Source organism: Anarhichas minor, unplaced genomic scaffold (genome assembly GCF_050575085.1).
Source record: "Anarhichas minor isolate MPS153535 unplaced genomic scaffold, ASM5057508v1 ptg000018l, whole genome shotgun sequence".
NCBI classification, from domain to species: domain Eukaryota; kingdom Metazoa; phylum Chordata; class Actinopteri; order Perciformes; family Anarhichadidae; genus Anarhichas; species Anarhichas minor.
In genome coordinates, this window is record NW_027466464.1 from 9,472,132 (window position 1) to 9,489,692 (window position 17,561).

Consider the following 17,561-nt stretch of genomic DNA (forward strand, 5'->3'; position numbering starts at 1 on the left):
TAAACACACAACATAGCACCATGAATTGTATATGATTCATTTTACAATGATTTTGTAGATGGTATGATAATAATACACACAAAATATCCTTTGTGTAGCCTTTTAATTTAAAAAATGTCAAAGGAAGTCGCGTCTCAGAGTGCGTAACTTGACACTGGTCCTGCTGCCACAGTTGTGCACACAAGCAAAGGTGAGAGAGAGAGAGAGAGAGAGAGAGAGAGAGAGAGAGAGAGAGAGAGAGAGAGAGAGAGAGAGAGAGAGAGAGAGAGAGAGGGGGGAAGGAAATACCGTTCTCATTTCCACATCTATTATTTTTCTTCTATTTTGGATCATCAGCCTGTGTGATCCAAACCAGTGCGCGTTGATGTTCAAACAAGGCGCGGCTGGCTAACCCTTCTGTCTCATTTCGGACGGACCACAAACAGGAGAGCGCGGACACTGAAGCTGCTGCTGCTGTTGTTGTTGTATGACATTGGAGATCCGGCCATGAATTCGGCCGAACACACGGTAACGTGGCTCATCACGCTGGGGGTCCTGGAGTCTCCCAAGAAAAGCATCTCGGATCCAGAGGCTTTCCTCCAGACGTCTCTGCAGGATGGAGCGGTGCTGTGCAGGCTGCTGGAGCGACTCCGACCCGGGACGGTGGACAAAGTGAGTGATGGAGGGACACAGGGCTAAGGAAGGGGAAAAAATAACCCATTAGGGAATGAATATGGTACATAAAAACATATAAAGCTAAATATATTCAGCCCCTATAGGCTATATATGTAGACAGTGCATAAATAAACCTAATTATCCTATGAACATTCTACAGAAGAAAACCCAGTAAAATGCCAGTAGAGAGTAGTATTTACAAACTGAATTAAAATTAAAATGCATTAAAAACATTGCCATGCACGAGATTTGTTTTCCCTTTGACATTAAAGTATTTAAAAAAATCAATTTAGAGTCAAAGGTGGTGAGCACTTTTTAGACACCTAAATATTAAATTGTTGTACTGTTACTTAAAGTCTAGCTTTCTAATTTAATCAACAGGTTTTGTGTTATCTCATGTGCTCTTCTCTTTGCACCTTTGTTTTATTGCGGTTATTTTCTATTCTAGAGATAAGAAGCCAGGGTCGTGACAAAAGGAAAGAAGATATGAGACATCTGATATGTAAATCTGATACCAGATCAGATTCCTGCATAGATTAATATCTAAAATTATATTGCTGTGATACTAATAATGCTCATTAAAATAACTACTGTAATAAATTATAAATACTACTAATATTGAATGTATACTAATTCCACTACTAATTAGTCCACTGTTAACCAGAGCTAAAACCATTGGTCACCAAAACCAGTACGAGCCTGCAGTAATAAATACACACACACACACACACACACACACACACGCACGCACACAATGGACCATGAGCTTGTCAACGTCATATCCTCCTTGTTCTTATCCTACAGACCTCTTTCAAAGTAGCTTATATTAGCGTCAACTCAACACAGAGGGAGGAACAGCTTCTTTCAAAATAAAGGCATACCTCGTTGTCAGCAGTGGTCGGCAGCTACGGATCACCCACTGTGCTATTTATTTAGCCTCCCTTGGAACAGCCATGCCACCACAGCTTGTCCACTTTTGTGTCGGCATCAGAACTCATTTTAAGTTATATCATATATATTTTGTAGCTGAGTTTTTTTTTTTTTTGTTAAGCTTAATTAGCAGATTTGGAAGACAAGATAAAAACTGAGATGATTCTTCATAAGTTACTGAAAAAAATACACTAGACCACAACAAGCAGGCATCTTACTACTAACAGCAATAAAATAATGATTAATGTAGCTTTTACAGAAAGTTAAATTTTAAACAAAATATATGAAAACGTACACAACGTCTTAATTTGAAAATTGAAACCGGAAGTTTAGCTCATTTTCCTTTAGCTAGCTTGATACTGGTAAGCAGCAGGTGGCAAGTGCACTAGCAACGCCTGGAATAATGTTGTTTACATGACGAAAAATCCTTTAACACCTTCATAAACAGTTTATTAACATTTTGTGTGAGTATTTTAAAGCTAATTTAGTGACTTTTTGTGTGTAGTTTTTCCAGGAACCGAGGGGTGACAGCGAGCGTCAGAGGAACGTTGCGGAGTTTGTTAAAGGCTGCGGGGCTTTCGGTGTGGAGGTGAGTTCATATTATATATATATATATATATATATATATATATATATATATATATATGTATTTATTAATGCACGTACACAGTACGAAGCCTAGAAAACACATTACCCCATACCTACGCAAACATATTCATTGTTTATACCACCTTTTGAAACGTACGTATCCTGCTGTTATTCAGTGACGTCTGTACAGTTAATGTTTAGCCATTACTCCCGTTAACGGCTCGTGCAACAGGTATTGTACTCGCGCGCAACCTGGAAAGGTGCCATTTATACATCAATATGGCTTTTGAGGGAAATTCTTTTAAGAATATTAATTAAAAAATTGCAATTACAGTACAAATACTGTGTCTCTCGTTAAAAAAATGGATGTTTAGTCAGCAAAGTTGAGAGAGACAGAGAGCGAGAGACAGACAGAGAGAGAGACACAGAGAGAGATAGACATAGAGACAGACAGAGAGAGAGACAGAGAGAGAGAGTGCTTTTCAATTCGGAGGTGGAATGAATTAGCTGATAAATAGGAGAGGGAGCTAACATTTGGTCTAAAGGCAAACTTATTTATTTGAGAGTTGAACATACTAATTTGATTAGTGTTTGGCTGTTGGCATGTTTATAATAAAATGATCTGTATCGTTATCAGAGCTCAAAAACACGTGGCAGGGTGTGTGCATGTGTCTGTGTGTTTGCACAACAGTGGGTCGAGCCAGGTTATATCCTGCCCCACAGTGGGTGTGTAGAGAGGGCTAGTGAGTAGAGTGGTATACAAAATGACACCTCACACTCTCACACACACACACACACACACACACACACATTTCAATCTTTGCTTGGCAAAAAATCCTGAGTCGGTGGTAAAGGAGCAATGGAAAAAGAGAGAGCAGATGAAATAGAGGGGACGACTAGGTGGGCTGACGTAATGCGACACGTCAGGCCGTCTGTGGACCCAATCACGTTGATTAGAAGCATGTCGGCCATGTTGCTGGAAGCCAAGGGCCTCCATCACTCGTTGGACGGGCAGAGGACGAGCCGGACCGTCTGTCCAACAGAGGGACGGTCTGAGTCCTGACTTGATTAACCGGACCTCCACCATTCATCAGATCTTAAATATATTAATCAAACTCAATCCGGTGGGTTATTGATTCTCTGCATTTACGTCTCCGCCGCGTTAAATCAAGCGCTCCCTGTTATCAGGTAAGCTGTTTGACCAATCACAGGCTGGGATTATGTTCTCTCTGCTTCTCACAGCTGTATGTTTTTACTATAACCTGCAAGATGAACAAAACTGCATTTAATAATATATAGTTATTAATATCTTGTACGTGGTATGCATTACTGCTATTTATATAATGTCAAATTGTATTCAACTTTAAGAATCCATTCTGATTTAAAGATGTTAACAAATATGTCACGTAAAACCAAATTCTTTCAATATCAACTGCACCTTTTCTCCGTTATTGAGGTTTGAGATCCTTCTGCGAGAGCTTTTCTTTGTCGCTGACGTTCTACATGTGTTTCTTTTTAGTGTAGCAGCAGCTAAAATACCCCAAATATGTACAAAAGCAACCTTCTCGCTGGTACATTTCTACTGCAGCAGTGCATAGAAAGCCTTGTTTTGTACCTTGGCCCAATGCCAGTGGGAGAGATGGGAGTGTGTGTTAACTGTTGGGTCCACACCGCCCTGACTACTAATCAGCCTGTGTGTATAAATCAGACCAAGTGGGTTCTTAAGATGAGGACTACATTAAAGAAAGCCGTCGTTTTATCATCACCTTAAAGAGACCTGCTCTGTAAAGAAGTCGGGTGCTGCTCTCAGCTTTTTAAATCAGAAGTTTTGAAGCCGCACATTACCTCCACCTTCAGTGTGTGGTATACACAAGATTAGGGTCTTTTGATTATGTCTGTGTGTGTGTGTGTGTGTGTGATGGGATTACAAGGGGAAGCTCAGACGTTGAGTAATCCTGCTCCAGACTGCAGTTGGAGGAGGGATACAAACCCCCCCCACTACACTTGGCATTTCTTCATTTTTAGGATGTAGATTATGTAGTATGCGTTCATAATGTGAATTGTTAATCAGAGTCGATGCGAGCTCAATAAGAATATTCCACACACCATTTCTAAAACTAAACCGTGTGGAAATACAACTATACATTTATTATGAATCTGTGTACGTGTTTGTCTCAAACTCCTCAAACCTTTTCCCTGTTTTCTCCCCTTAAGCCTTTTGAGGTCAATGACCTCCTGCAGGGACTGAACTTCTCAAAGGTCCTAAACTGCTTGGTAGCCCTCAACAAAGCTACTGAAGGTGAGATTATTGTGTTTTTACAAGGCTCACTTTTCATGTTTGCAGTCTTTTGTTCACCTTTCATCATTACAAGGGTTTATGATGACATTTAGATCTTTTAATTGACACACTGTGTGCAGATTTAGGTGTTTCTGAAGACAGTGTGTGCGTGCCGCACTCCTCACACTTGAGGATCAAGTCCTTTGACTCTCTGAACACTCAGAGTCGCTCCTCCAAAGTGCTGCAGCCTCAGTACCGCAGCCTGGTGAGTTACCTCATCGTCTGCTCTTGTACGGTGCACGTCTCTCTCCGCCAGTACATAAACATCTGGAACGTTTTCCGCGCACGTTCTGCACGGATCCAGGGAGCTTCATGTCTCCTTCGCTCTCCTCTTCCTCAGGACATGTCGGAGGGCGGCGGGTGCGGCCACGCGCTGTTCAAGGCGCGCTTCACCTTCCAGCAGACCAACGAGGACGAGCTCTCTTTCTCCAAGGGCGACATCGTCAGCGTGAGCCGGCAGGACGAGGGGGGCTGGTGGGAGGGCTCGCTCAACGGCCATTCTGGGTGGTTCCCCAGTAACTACGTACGGGAGCTGAAAGGAAGCGGTGGGTGCAGTGGCTGCTATAAATTCAGATTTGATGCATATGCTGCATATCAAAGATCTTAGACTAGACCCAAACCTCTACCTCTTTCATGATTTCTTCAGGAAGTAGACCTAATTATCCTTAAAACGTATCGTAACAGCTCATTTGTGTGTGGCTTTTATTGTTGTCCTGTGCATGTAAGAGCCGTTATCCTCCTGGTTTGATCGTGTTGCTCGTGTTGCTTTCTGAGGAGAGCAGGCAGAAACGAAGGAAGGAAGCTCCACACACACACAAAGACAGGAAGTGCCTGAGCCGCTGTATAGAAAAGGAGCTTCCTGACTTAATGCTCACAGCAGAAAACAGGGATCATGATAACAGCGCACTGAGGAATGGCAGCAAACACACATGGCCAGAGGGAGTTGTTTCATATATGTGAGAGAGAGGGACCCAGGATTAGGATGATGAATTGGTGGCTACATGTGCCGGTTATCTTGATATACTGACATAAATCATCATAAACCTGCTTTTGTTTCTGCTCCAACACCAAGAATTGTCCAAAGAAAACCTGTGATTGTAACTTGATGTAGCTTGTTTCGCTCCCTCTTTCTTGCTTCATAGACAAGACATTAGACAAGCCGAAGTCTGGGACCCTGAAAAGCCCCCCCAAAGGTTTCGACACCACCATCATCAGCAAGACCTACTACAACGTGGTGAGCATCATGCCCTTCAGCAACTGTCTACTTCTGGGTTTATATCTCCTTTGTTCCCTCCTGGTTAGACTGATGGAACCGAATTAACAGATAGTTCTCACATGTGTGCCTGCTTTTTGTTCAGTCAATCAATTTTCATCCGCACATCCAATTAATGATTGTGTGGCTGCGTCTGCGTGTGTGGAGGCTGCACGGCACCCCTATGTGAGAGTGCAGCAGATGTAATGTAGGTTATTTCTTCCGTCCCACTGGTTTCTGGGGCAGCCTTGCCCCGGGGTTGGCTTCTGACAGTGTGTGTGTGTGTGTGTGTGTGTGTTAATAATGCAGCAAGCTGCGGCAGTCTCTTTAGACAGTCCATCTCTGGTTGGGGTACCTGAGTCTCTCACTCACAGACGCTGCCTGAAGTCAAAGCTGTTCCTAGAAATAAAAAGCAAAACAAAAAGAAGATATAAATAAAAAGTTCTTCTAATGGACAGAGCAGAATATTGTATAAGCAGAAGACGCAGACTTCGGGCTATTTTTGTTTGAGTGCGTTTGTGTAGTTTGCTTCAGACCACAGATACCAACGTTTTCCACATATTCTTGCAGCACAAAGCCCGCACTGGCATCCTCTCTGTGTCCTCTTAATTAATACATAACAAGGTATTTATTGGAGGTCCAAACCTGAGGGGAGACCAAGCAACATGTGTCTGAAATTCCACAATTCATTAGCAGAACCCTCACTCCTCAGAGGCTGTGATGTGGTGGAGAGATGAACCAATTAGTGGAGTCAGACCCATAGAAAGCTACTTGTGTTACAGCTCCCATCGGGTCTGATACCTCTCTCCATCAGCCTTTTCCTAAACACATCTCCCACTAATAAGCCAACAGCTCGGAGAGTCAATGGAAGATCACTCACTGTAATTAATATAACGCTCTCTGTGTGTTTCTGTGGTCCATGTCCACCTCAGGTCCTGCAGAACATCCTAGAAACAGAGACTGAATATTCGAGGGAGCTCCAGAGTCTCCTGGGCTCATACCTGCGCTCACTTCACCCCACAGACAGGTTTATTTTTACACTTTTTATTGTTTAATTCAACAGAGTCAGATGTTAGAGGTAGCGGTACACACACACACACACACACACACACACACTAGCATATCTATTGCAATACCAATACAATCTGTCAAATATAAGAACACACTGTATATTATATGCATACTGGATGTGTCCTTTGTCCTGCATTGTACGCACATAAATATATTACAAAATGCATGAATTATTATCCTTATATGTTAGAGCTTGGCAAGCATAATGATTTATTTATACCAGCCTTTTATTGACAATGTCAACGATCCATTATGACTCTCCTCTCCTCTCCTCTCCTCTCCTCTCCTCTCCTCTCCTCTCCTCTCCTCGCTGTATTGCAGACTCGGCAGTGTTGACATCAGTCACATTCAGGGAAATCTGGAGGAGATCTCAACCTTCCAGCAGATGCTGGTTCAGTCCTTGGAGGAGCATACAAAGTCAGTGCACTGATCTCCTTCTGTCCGCTACAGATGCTGCTGAAACGTAGTGTGATAATGAACTTGTCAAAAGATAATATGACGTCAATAACTGGATAAAAAAAAAGACGTTTTTAACCTCCTCCGGCTTCGCTTCTAAACCAGAGGGGCGCTGAAGCTCAGACCTGCTTTTAGTTTCATGTCGACAGTTGTTAGAGCTACAGAGACATCTAGTGGTAGACTGAAGGAACTGTCTGTCTGAGTCCTGTGTTGATGCAGTCAAGAGAGATAATACGGTGATAAAGTGTCTGTGTTATCCAGTCAAACATGTCACGTGTCTGTGTAGACTCCCAGAGAACCAGCAGAGGATCGGGGGCTTCTTCCTCAATCTCATGCCCCAGATGAAGCTCATCTATGTGGCCTACTGCTCCAACCACCCATCTGCTGTCAATGTACTCATACAACACAGGTACAGTCAGAGATATGTTATTTCGTCTTGTGTGTCAGTAGCTATAGTATGTGAATATATTGTGTGTGTGTGTGTGTGTCACAGTGAGGAGCTGGGGGAGTACATGGAGTCTAAGGGGTCGTCCTCTCCTGGGATCCTGACGCTGACCACTAGTCTGAGTAAACCCTTCACCAGACTGGAGAGATACCCAACGCTGCTGAAGGAACTGGACAGACACATGGAGGTGAGCCACCTGTCTGTCTGTGTGACTCTCCAGATAAATAACACAACAATGAACTCAGTAAAAAGTGTCTTTTTTTCTTCTTTGTCTCAGGACCAACACCCTGACAGAGCCGAACTCATTGCTGCCATGATGGACTTTAAAAACTTTGCAGTAAGATACAAACAGTGTGACGTTACACAGAGGAACTGTATTGATTCGAGTTTTTGTGCATTCATGTGCCTCTGAATGCTTCTGCGCGTGTGTTCAGGCTCAGTGCCAGGAGGTGAGGAAGAAGAAGGACCTGGAGTTGCAGATTTTAACAGAGCCAATCAGAAACTGGGAGGGGGATGACATCAGGACTCTGGGCCCCGTTCTCCACATGTCCCATTCTACAGTCCACACGCAGAACTGTCAGGTACGGACACTGACTTATTGACCTAAACAGGTGTCATGTGAACGAGTCTAAGGTTGCATTCAGACCCGAAACGAACACACGAGACTGTTGAGTTCAAGTCACCACAAAAATGTAAGTTAAAGGTGTTTTTTATCTCTTTGTTTTTTCAGGAGTCAAATGAACGCTACCTCGTCCTCTTCCCTCACTCTCTGCTCGTGCTCTCTGCCAGCTTGAGGATGAGTGGGTTCATCTACCAGGTATGTTTAAACTTGAATGATGATTCAAAGCATAAAATCGTTCCCTGCAGCATATAAATGTTTGTGTGTGTGTGTGTGTGTGTGTGTGTGTGTGTGTGTGTGTGTGTGTGTCCATAGGGAAGGATACCACTGTCAGGGATGCTCATCTCCAGAATAGAAGACGGAGAAAACCTGAAGAACGCTTTTGAAATTTCCGGTCAGCCCTTTCTGTCGTTTAACTTTCTCATTTGAATTGTCTATTCTGGCAGACTTTGGTATTCACAGGTATACGCACTGTGCACTGTGTTGTTGTTGTTGTTCAGGAGGACAGTGTGATCGGATGCAGGTGGCCTGTAACAGTCAGCACGAGCTCCAGGATTGGCTGGACCTTCTCACCAAACACACACACACTCCGGCCACGCACACACACTCACACCAGCGTCAGTCCGTCTGTCACACGGTAAGTCCTCAGCTGATCCACTTCACTGCCTTCATACAGCATCTGCTCTTTCCTGTTTTCACCTCTTCTCTGCTTCTCCCAGTTGCCCTCTCAGCCCGCCACTCCCTCCAGACACTCGGAGTCTCGTGGAGGGAGCACTGGACACACCTACCACACCCTCCCCCATCCCTCGTCCTTTGGGACGGCCCTCAGCAGCAGCCCTATGTGGGGGCCCCTGGAGCCACCGAGTACCCCTAAACCCTGGAGCCTGAGCTGCCTTCGCCCTGCGCCTCCACTCCGGCCCTCGGCTGCTCTCTGCTTGAAGGAGGTGCTGTACACATATGGCATATTAAAATGTGTTGCTCAAAGTGGGAGTAAAGGACCTAAAAGGGTTCTTGAGGATGTTTTTAGGAAGATTTGGAATTCACATGACATTATACTTTATACTTTTCTGAGTCCTGTTGAATTGGACTCAACGTATTTCTGTGTTTTTGTTTGTAGGATATGAGTAAGAGTCCTAAGAACATGAAGAAGCTTCTGCCTAAGAGGAAGCCAGACAGGAAACCTTCAGAGGAGGACTTCACCGTCAGAAAAAGTAAGTATATATATATATTATATATATATATATATATATAACAAAGTAAATAGCTAATATCTACATGTGACGTCTCTCACATGTCCTTCTGTCCTGTCTCCTTGTCTCTCAGGTACAGCAGCTCTAGAGGAGGACGCTCAGATACTGAAAGTCATCGAGGCGTACTGTACCAGCGCCAAGACACGACAGACGCTCAACTCCAGTGAGTACACACACACACACACACACACACACGCTCACACACTGTCTGATTGCTAACCGCCGTTTGTTCTCTGCCGTCACCTCTAACAATGTTTTTCTCTCTCCTCTCTTTTTCATGTCTGCCCTTCCTCTGCTTTCCTCATCCATCCTGTTTTTTTCATTAACTATTTCATCCATACGTTTGGTTTCATCGTCTCACTCTTGTTTCCTTCATTTTAACTTGATTTTGCCTTTTATTTCTGGTTGCATTTGGTTCAAATCTTTTGTTTACAACTTCAATATGGTTTGTCCTCCCCCCTTCCGACATTCAATTTGGTTTGGTCAAACCCCGTCTATTGCTGGTTACTTTACGGTACAGCCTGGCAGGGGACTGACCTCATGCACAACCACGTGCTCGCTGACACCAGCCTCACCGTCGCTGGCAACCTGCCTTGTTCTGACCAGTCAGAGGACTCGGATTATGACAGTCTCTGGACCGCCACTAGTTACAGGACTCCCTCATTTTCTCGTAAGACATCGGGTGTCGCAAAGCACTGACATGCTAGCGAACCGGCCAGCTTACAACTAGGGACAGCAGTATCTATATATCCTCCCAAACCGTTCCCCTGCTGTGTGTATGTGTCGTTGTGTACGAGCCTCTGTGAAACCCCCATACAGTAGATTCAGTAAGCAGATAGATTAATGTCTGGATGTGTGTCTGTTTTCTTTGTTTGTGTGCATGTGTATGTGTGTGTGCATCACGCAGGGTTAATAACTTACACTGTTGTCACTGTTCAATCAGGCTCCAGCAGGAAGGACGTGCACATGTTGTTCCCAGAAGAGGAGAAGATCATCGTGGAGGAGACCAGGAGCAACGGGCAAACCGTAGTGGAGGAGAGGTGAGAGGGGAGCGTTGAAGGTGTGCTTTTTTATGTCCGGTATACTCAACGTGTGGATAAGTTAAGCTTTGATAGCGGAGGCTGTGGGGACAAACAACAGCAGCAGCAGCAGCAGCGAATAAAAGGGTGCAGCATCAACAGATACAACACAGAGGAAAAGGGGAGATTCTGAACTCGTGATAAAACCAATCAAACACATTTAGCAACTTTATAAATATCAAATGAAAACTTCACAGCATGTATGGCCAAGAGTCAAAGTGGAAAAATGAGCTACATAGTATAAAAACTGCAGTCGGAGTAAAGCTGTTCTGTTCCTGCAGGAGTCTGGTGGACACTGTGTACAGTCTGAAAGATGAAATCCAGGGGCTCAAACAGGTGAGACTGCTGAATGTTTTATGAACCTGAGCTTATTTATCATCAGTGACTCGTTAAACGGTTCAAACTTCTGTCCGAGAACCAATAGAGGTAATTCCTCTCCTTTCCTGTCGTTCTCCGTCTCTCTCCAGGACAACAAGAGGATGAAGAGGACGCTGGAGGAGGAGCAGCGAGCGAGGAAAGAGCTGGAGAAGATCGTCAGGAGAGTTCTGAAGAACATGAACGACCCCACCTGGGATGAGACTAACCTCTGAGATCAATACGATGATCACCACGGACAAGACCAACTTCCTGACTTGATAATGACCAAATGAACCGTGCCAGAAGCTGCCAATTCTTCCTTCAACACGTCTTCACCATTTTTCACTTGCTTTGACCTTTGTAACAAACTGTGGACCAAGAGAAAGATGCCCGCCAGCCAACAGCAAAGCCATCCCAACAGACCGAAAAGCTGTGAAGCCAAATTAGCTGGTAGGTATGATGACATCACTTCCTGCCTTGTTCGGAGCAAAATCACTTTTTCTCATCGACCTGTGTATTCGTCTTTTATTCCTCCTTGTGCTTATTTGCATAAAGTATGACATTTCACTATTAGCAGGACAGTATGTTATTGACTGTCATGCATGAAATATACATTTCAAAGAGACTGGAACTTTGAATAGACATCCGCACTCCTCATTTCATTGGCAGCCATTTTTATTTTATTGTACGATATATTTTTCTTGATTCTAACAAACTATAAAGTTTGTTTATTTCTGATATCAAATACAAAGTGTAGTACGGCCTAAATTTAAAGTAACCTTAATTTACCAGCACTTAAAAGTTAGTTTAAAGTTCTCCGTGAATATTGCTGCTTTGAGACAGACCACCATATACGTCTATGAATCCACATTATGCAAGTTTCAGGTGTAATTATTTAGATTATCTAAAAAAAAGATATAATATTTTTTTATTAAACTTCTATTTCAAGGTTCACATTCTTGCAAATAAACACTCGAAGCAACATTTAAAAGTTTAGGAAACCCTGATTCAGAATATTGTTTTTGTCAGATGTTTATGCGGTTATACATGTGAAGTCCAGGACACGAGGAGAATATGGGCGCTTCTATTACAGTTAATAGAAATAATACTGCACTGAACCGTTTCTCCTAACTTCAGCTAAAGAATATATTCACAGCTCGCTGCCCTTTCTGTTTCAAGACCAAAGTCCAAGCAATACAACACTGGAAAATGTTTTTTAAATGATTTTTACAACGTCAATATGCAACTTACGGTGTAATGATTTCTTATTTTTATATTTGCGATTGTGTTTCTACTCTGGTTTTGATTTGTAACACTACTTCTTTTCTACTTGACCCGTTTGATGATTTGAGCAGCATATCTCTCATGAACGTTGTGAGACGTGCCTTGGGGAGAAGAACATCTGCGAAAGTTATTATTGAAATTAGAAACCACACGAATGCAAGCTATGTGATACAGTTCCTCAATCATAGACTCTAACTTATGTATTTAAATGAAAGTGACTGATGTAAATGTATTGCGTGTTCAAATGTTATGGTGATGATGTTGATTACAGTACTCACTCTGACAAGAATCACCCCCCCCTCTATTTATTTCACCCATTTGTCTGTGAATAAAATGTTGAATCAAACAGTTGTCTCTAAATCTGTATCTCTCTGCAGCTACACAACATCAGTAAACCAACATTCAGTGACATGCATGGTTGTACTAATTATTCCTCACGCAAACGCATAATGCAGTTCTCTTACATCAACAGATCACAGGCAGCTTCAACATGTTCATATTAGAATACTGTCTTTGATTAAATAGGTATTTGTCTCTTAAATTCCCGAGTTCCCTCACATGAGTGAAACAGCGCCCCCGCTGTTAGTGGTCAGAACAGGACATTACACCCTCAACAGAGGGTGAAACAGCGCCCCCCTGGGGTTTTCATGGCAATCCGTGTGGCCAGAAGGAGTACTGCAGGCTTATTGCGGTCTACCTGGGAGCACAGGTGGAAGTTGTTATCCCTAATTAGACATAGTTAAGTATCAAACAGTGGAGCAGCTTCTGTAAGGCCACTGTGGAACTGAGCGGACACGTCGCTGGAAAAGAAGAGATGAAGTTATTAGTGAAACCTGACAAACTCTGTCAACACTACAAACAAACAGAAAGTTAACTAGGTAATTTAAATTAAACAGTTTAGCTCTCCAGTGAAAGCATCGTTCGCTAGTTATATTAAGTGTTGCTAAAGATGTCTGCTAACGTGCTACGGTAGCCGCCACAGAGACGAAACAAACAAACAAACAAACAGACTGTTAAAGAGGAAGAAGACTTCTGTCAACAAACAAACAAACATTCAAAGCAGCGAGTGCAGTTGGACATCAATGAACATCTCCATGAAAGAAAGGAGAATTGACTTCGACAACAAATGTGAGTAATATACTTTATCTCTGATTGTCTCTTTGATTACTGGTTTATTTCCTGATGTTTAAGTGTCTCGCGTGGGTGTATTAAACTCTTTGCATTGTGTTGATGTTATGCAGGTTACTCTCTATAAGTCATGTATTTGATACATGCATTGATACTTTTTTGATCAGTATTCAGCACTGATATGTACCTCTAGAGTACACACTTTGTAGTAATGTATGCATCTCTGCTGAGAGAATATACATAAGAGACGTGTATCTCTGATATGTGCATTAGTTTAACTTAAACCTGTTTTTATGTGATTGCTTTATTTATAGCATTTCTTACTGAATGCAGTGTATTGTCATATTGGTTCATTTTTTGCCTGTGTTTTTAGATCTTGGTCATATCGATTGGTTATTTTCATATTATCTGCTATAAATAAGGCTAGAAGGAGTTGATATGGAGAGTGTTGTGAGTGTGAGCAACAAGGAGCTGAGGAGAAGAGGGATCATGCTTAGAATGACCTGTTTTGCACATTTACTGATGAAATAACAGAATAATATCTCTGTTGTGTGCTGATTGTCTGATCGGCTTTAGGAAAGTGGCCAGTGAGCAGTGAGGCGAGATAATGTATGAAGTGTATATAACTCTAATCCACTGAGATGATGATCATGGAGGCTGTGTGGCTGCACGGTGACTATAGAGACCACTTACAGTTTTATATTAACATGTGACACCATAGAGGTCTCAGACAGCCGCCTATTGTGCATATATTCATTGTATGAGCCTCTTTTTCTGTATCTCCACACGTAAGATAAGTGATGTTTCACAATGCATCACTGACAGTTTGATGGCTTCCGTGCTGGATGTCTGTTATCAATGCAATCAATAACATCACGTGGCTAAATTGCCATCAGGTTTTTTGGCAGGACACCATGTGAGAAGCATTCTTCCCATAACAACAGAGGAGAAAAGAGGCTTTGTGGAGTCGTCCTTACTAAATTGACAAGGCCTTTTACAGCCTTTGATACAGGGCCGGCTGCCTCGCACAAAGAAAGGCATATAAATTTGCAGATGTCGTCTGGAAAGCTCAAATGTCAACGCTTTTCACAACAACACCAGGGCCCTGCAAGAGGAATAATTGATCGGCTCACCTTTTGTCTCGAGCCAAATATTCATCCGGGAGGACAAAAACAGGAGGCAAAGCAAAAGATGAAAGAGCATCTTCTCCAGCCAGCGTGTGCTGGCGCTTTTAAGAATAATATTTTACAGGCCAGTCAGTGCTTGTGTAATGCGTATGCGGCGGTCCACTTACTGAGCATGCACTTAGAGCTTTTCAGCTGATCCTTGTAGACAAACAGCATCCCTCCTTTTCTGTTGCTGACATTACTTCACAAAGATATGAACTATCAACATTTCCTAAATGAGAAGTCAATCATCTCTGCATCGACATGTGCTTTTTGTGATTTCGATATTCAGATTGAGGTTTGCAGCTTTTCATGTGTAAGAGTTGGACTTATTTCTTCATCCGAGATACATTCTAAGACTAAAAAGTGGGAAAGCTTTGGGGGGGATTTAGCGGCTGGCGTGCAGGAAGGGAGGTTACCTCTTCAACGCCCCAAAACCAAGTAAATCATTGCTTCATAGCTGAAAGATCGACTTGAAAAGTGAAATCTCACTGATGAGTCAATGAAGATCAGCCCCATCGACACACACCTAGAGGTCTGCAACAAAGTGAACTAAACACACACACACATTATCGACAGCCCTATTGTAGATACAATGAAAGTGAGTCACTGGGGTTGTGTTGTGTTTGGCCCTGAACCCAACAGGTGTCCCACAACACACACACACACACATCTGAACTTACAGTACCTTTCTGTCTCTTCACTGCGCTCAATAGCGAGTGATAATTTAGATTTGACTTGTATTGTTGCTTTGTGGCTGCCTCTTCTTTCTCTCTCTTTCCCTTCAAAGCCCTGTCGTGAATTTTCAGCCTCTGCAATTTTCATCTCCAGTAACAGAAAGGAGCCAAAGAGAAAGAGACAAAGACAACACAGGACTCCTCTCCTTCCCCCGGCCCTGTTATTGTACAAAATAGCCAAGCAATAGTTTTTTTTTTTGTCATTGGTTTACTCCTAAAAGCCCATTTGACGTCGGTCCTGAAAAGAAAGCAATAAAGAAACCTTTTCAGTGGCGTTGAATGAGCGAGAGAAGGAGGAATGAATCCCTTTGGGACGTTGCGCTCACAGAGGCCTTTTTTTATTGTCTTTGCTCTGGTAATCAAATGGAGCTGAAATGAAAATGGAGTTTTCTATGAAAATAGGGGCCTTTGTTGGCTTTGGAAGGCTAGTAATTCATAAACAATAAGCCGGCTCCTTTTGTTTGGGTTATAATATATTCCTGCTGCTCTGAAAGAGGTCTCTCTCAGCGCGCGCACACACACACACACACACACACGCACACACACACACACACACACACACACACACACACACACACACACACACACACATTGAAGCCAGGGTAAAAGCCAAAGCGAGGCAGCAGGGGAAGAGAGAATATAAAAGGAGGCAGAGAGGCAGGCTTTCCATTCATCCTCCTGGCAGAGTGACGGCAGGATGCTCGACTCCTCACTCTCCAACCTTCACCTCTCTTTCTCTGGTCTCTCCATCTACGTCTTCCTCTCTGCTGTGACGAACACCCTCTCACGCCTCTTAGTCTTTTCATCCCTGCAAAAGTCAAACTTTTAATGGTGTCGTCTCGGCCAGCCAACAGGTGTGTATGGATCGCAGGAAAGGATTTCTCAGAAGATCATTGATTTTATGAAATGATCAACGCATCTCCGATTCACCATTTCTTTCCTCGTGCCATCTCTGGTTTCTGTATTTGTCACTAAATCTTGGAGGATGACAAGAACACGAAGACACAGAAGAAGACAGGACGTGAGTGGACAGAAAACCTGCAACATCAGCAGCATGATGGGAGGACACCAGAGTCCCACTGAGCAAAAACAGGACTCGTTCCTTTAAAAACTATGGACTTGTCACTGTTCGAACTTCAGTGACGCAACACTTCAGTGTGTGGGGAATAATGTGTCTGCGTCTTTTAACCCTTCAACCCAGAGAGAGGACAACAACATGGATGTTTTGCACATAATAGAATGACTTCATGGAGGTTTGTGCCGTCCAATGGGGCTATTTACAGTAAATTTACCACATAAAAAAAGGAGATATAACTTAATATTTACGCCTGAATGAGGTTGTTGTTGGACCTCAAAACAACAACATCGTCCCTTGTTGTCTGGAAATCAACCTGATGTATCTGCAGACACAACCTTCCTCTGAAGACACTTGTAAAGTATTGTCATACTTTGCACCTTCTGGAGCAAATGAACTTTGCGGATGAGAACTTAGGCACATTTACATGCATATGGATATTTACATAAATATGGATTTAGATCGAGCCAACACGATGTAAGTACAGCATTGTGCATATTTCATACCGTACTTTAATTTCAGTCATTAGAACTCGTATTTCTTCAGTTGCGTGTGTGTTTTTAAATCTCATTTGATGTGGCAGGTTACAAGTATGACAAATTAAACAAGTTCACTTAATGGTTTTTGCCAAATATGTTTTGGAGGATATGTAATGTTGTGTCGAGGTGGTCGTGGAGGAGAGTGAGTGAATGAACACGCTCCGAGTCAGTGTTGACGTATATTATATATTAATATTATATAGCATAACCATGAAAACATGAGTCATGCTTATGTTGCCTGAAAGTGTACTATAGTAAAAACAAGTGACTATTTTTGCAGATCGAATAAACTGTGACATATTAGTTCTGGCAGACGTGTGCAGCTATTTTTAAGCTGCCACTCTCCAGTCATGTGACATGTGGTGCTATGTGGGCGTGTCTTTGAACGAGTGCAGGAGGCAGTAGCACTCTTTACAGAAGGTGATGGCTGCACACGTCTAACATCTCAGTTTATATAGTAATAGTGGGTGATTTATTAAGAACATAAACTGCTGTAGCACTATAAATAAAAGAATCCAGATTACATTATTACCCACCTACCTGTCTAAGTATATAAAGATAGAGGGAGAGACCACAACAGAATGTTTATCTGG

The 17,561-nt window shown here is 42.7% G+C and overlaps 1 protein-coding gene across 1 annotated transcript; it reads left to right on the forward strand.

Annotated features, from left to right (window-relative positions):
* The first annotated feature begins 4,591 nt into the window (after nucleotides 1–4,591).
* Nucleotides 4,592–12,669, forward strand: arhgef7b (Rho guanine nucleotide exchange factor (GEF) 7b). The gene is made up of 18 exons (XM_076094442.1): nucleotides 4,592–4,715; nucleotides 4,851–5,055; nucleotides 5,653–5,744; nucleotides 6,695–6,789; nucleotides 7,155–7,250; nucleotides 7,576–7,698; nucleotides 7,783–7,921; nucleotides 8,012–8,071; nucleotides 8,169–8,315; nucleotides 8,465–8,551; nucleotides 8,669–8,747; nucleotides 8,854–8,990; nucleotides 9,073–9,297; nucleotides 9,471–9,564; nucleotides 9,677–9,766; nucleotides 10,547–10,643; nucleotides 10,964–11,018; nucleotides 11,150–12,669. Exons 2-18 carry the CDS (start codon nucleotides 4,854–4,856, stop codon nucleotides 11,270–11,272), a joined length of 1,941 nt encoding a protein of 646 aa, XP_075950557.1. The 5' UTR covers nucleotides 4,592–4,715; nucleotides 4,851–4,853; the 3' UTR covers nucleotides 11,273–12,669.
* Nucleotides 12,670–17,561: the final 4,892 nt, after the last annotated feature.

Coding starts and splice junctions, on each gene's coding strand:
- arhgef7b (XM_076094442.1), top strand. CDS start 4,854: ATGTCGGAGGGCGGCGGGTGCGGCCACGCGCTGTTCAAGGCGCGCTTC. Junction 6,790..7,154: donor TCACTTCACCCCACAGACAG/GTTTATTTTTAC, acceptor GCTGTATTGCAG/ACTCGGCAGTGTTGACATCA. Junction 8,748..8,853: donor GAACGCTTTTGAAATTTCCG/GTCAGCCCTTTC, acceptor GTTGTTGTTCAG/GAGGACAGTGTGATCGGATG.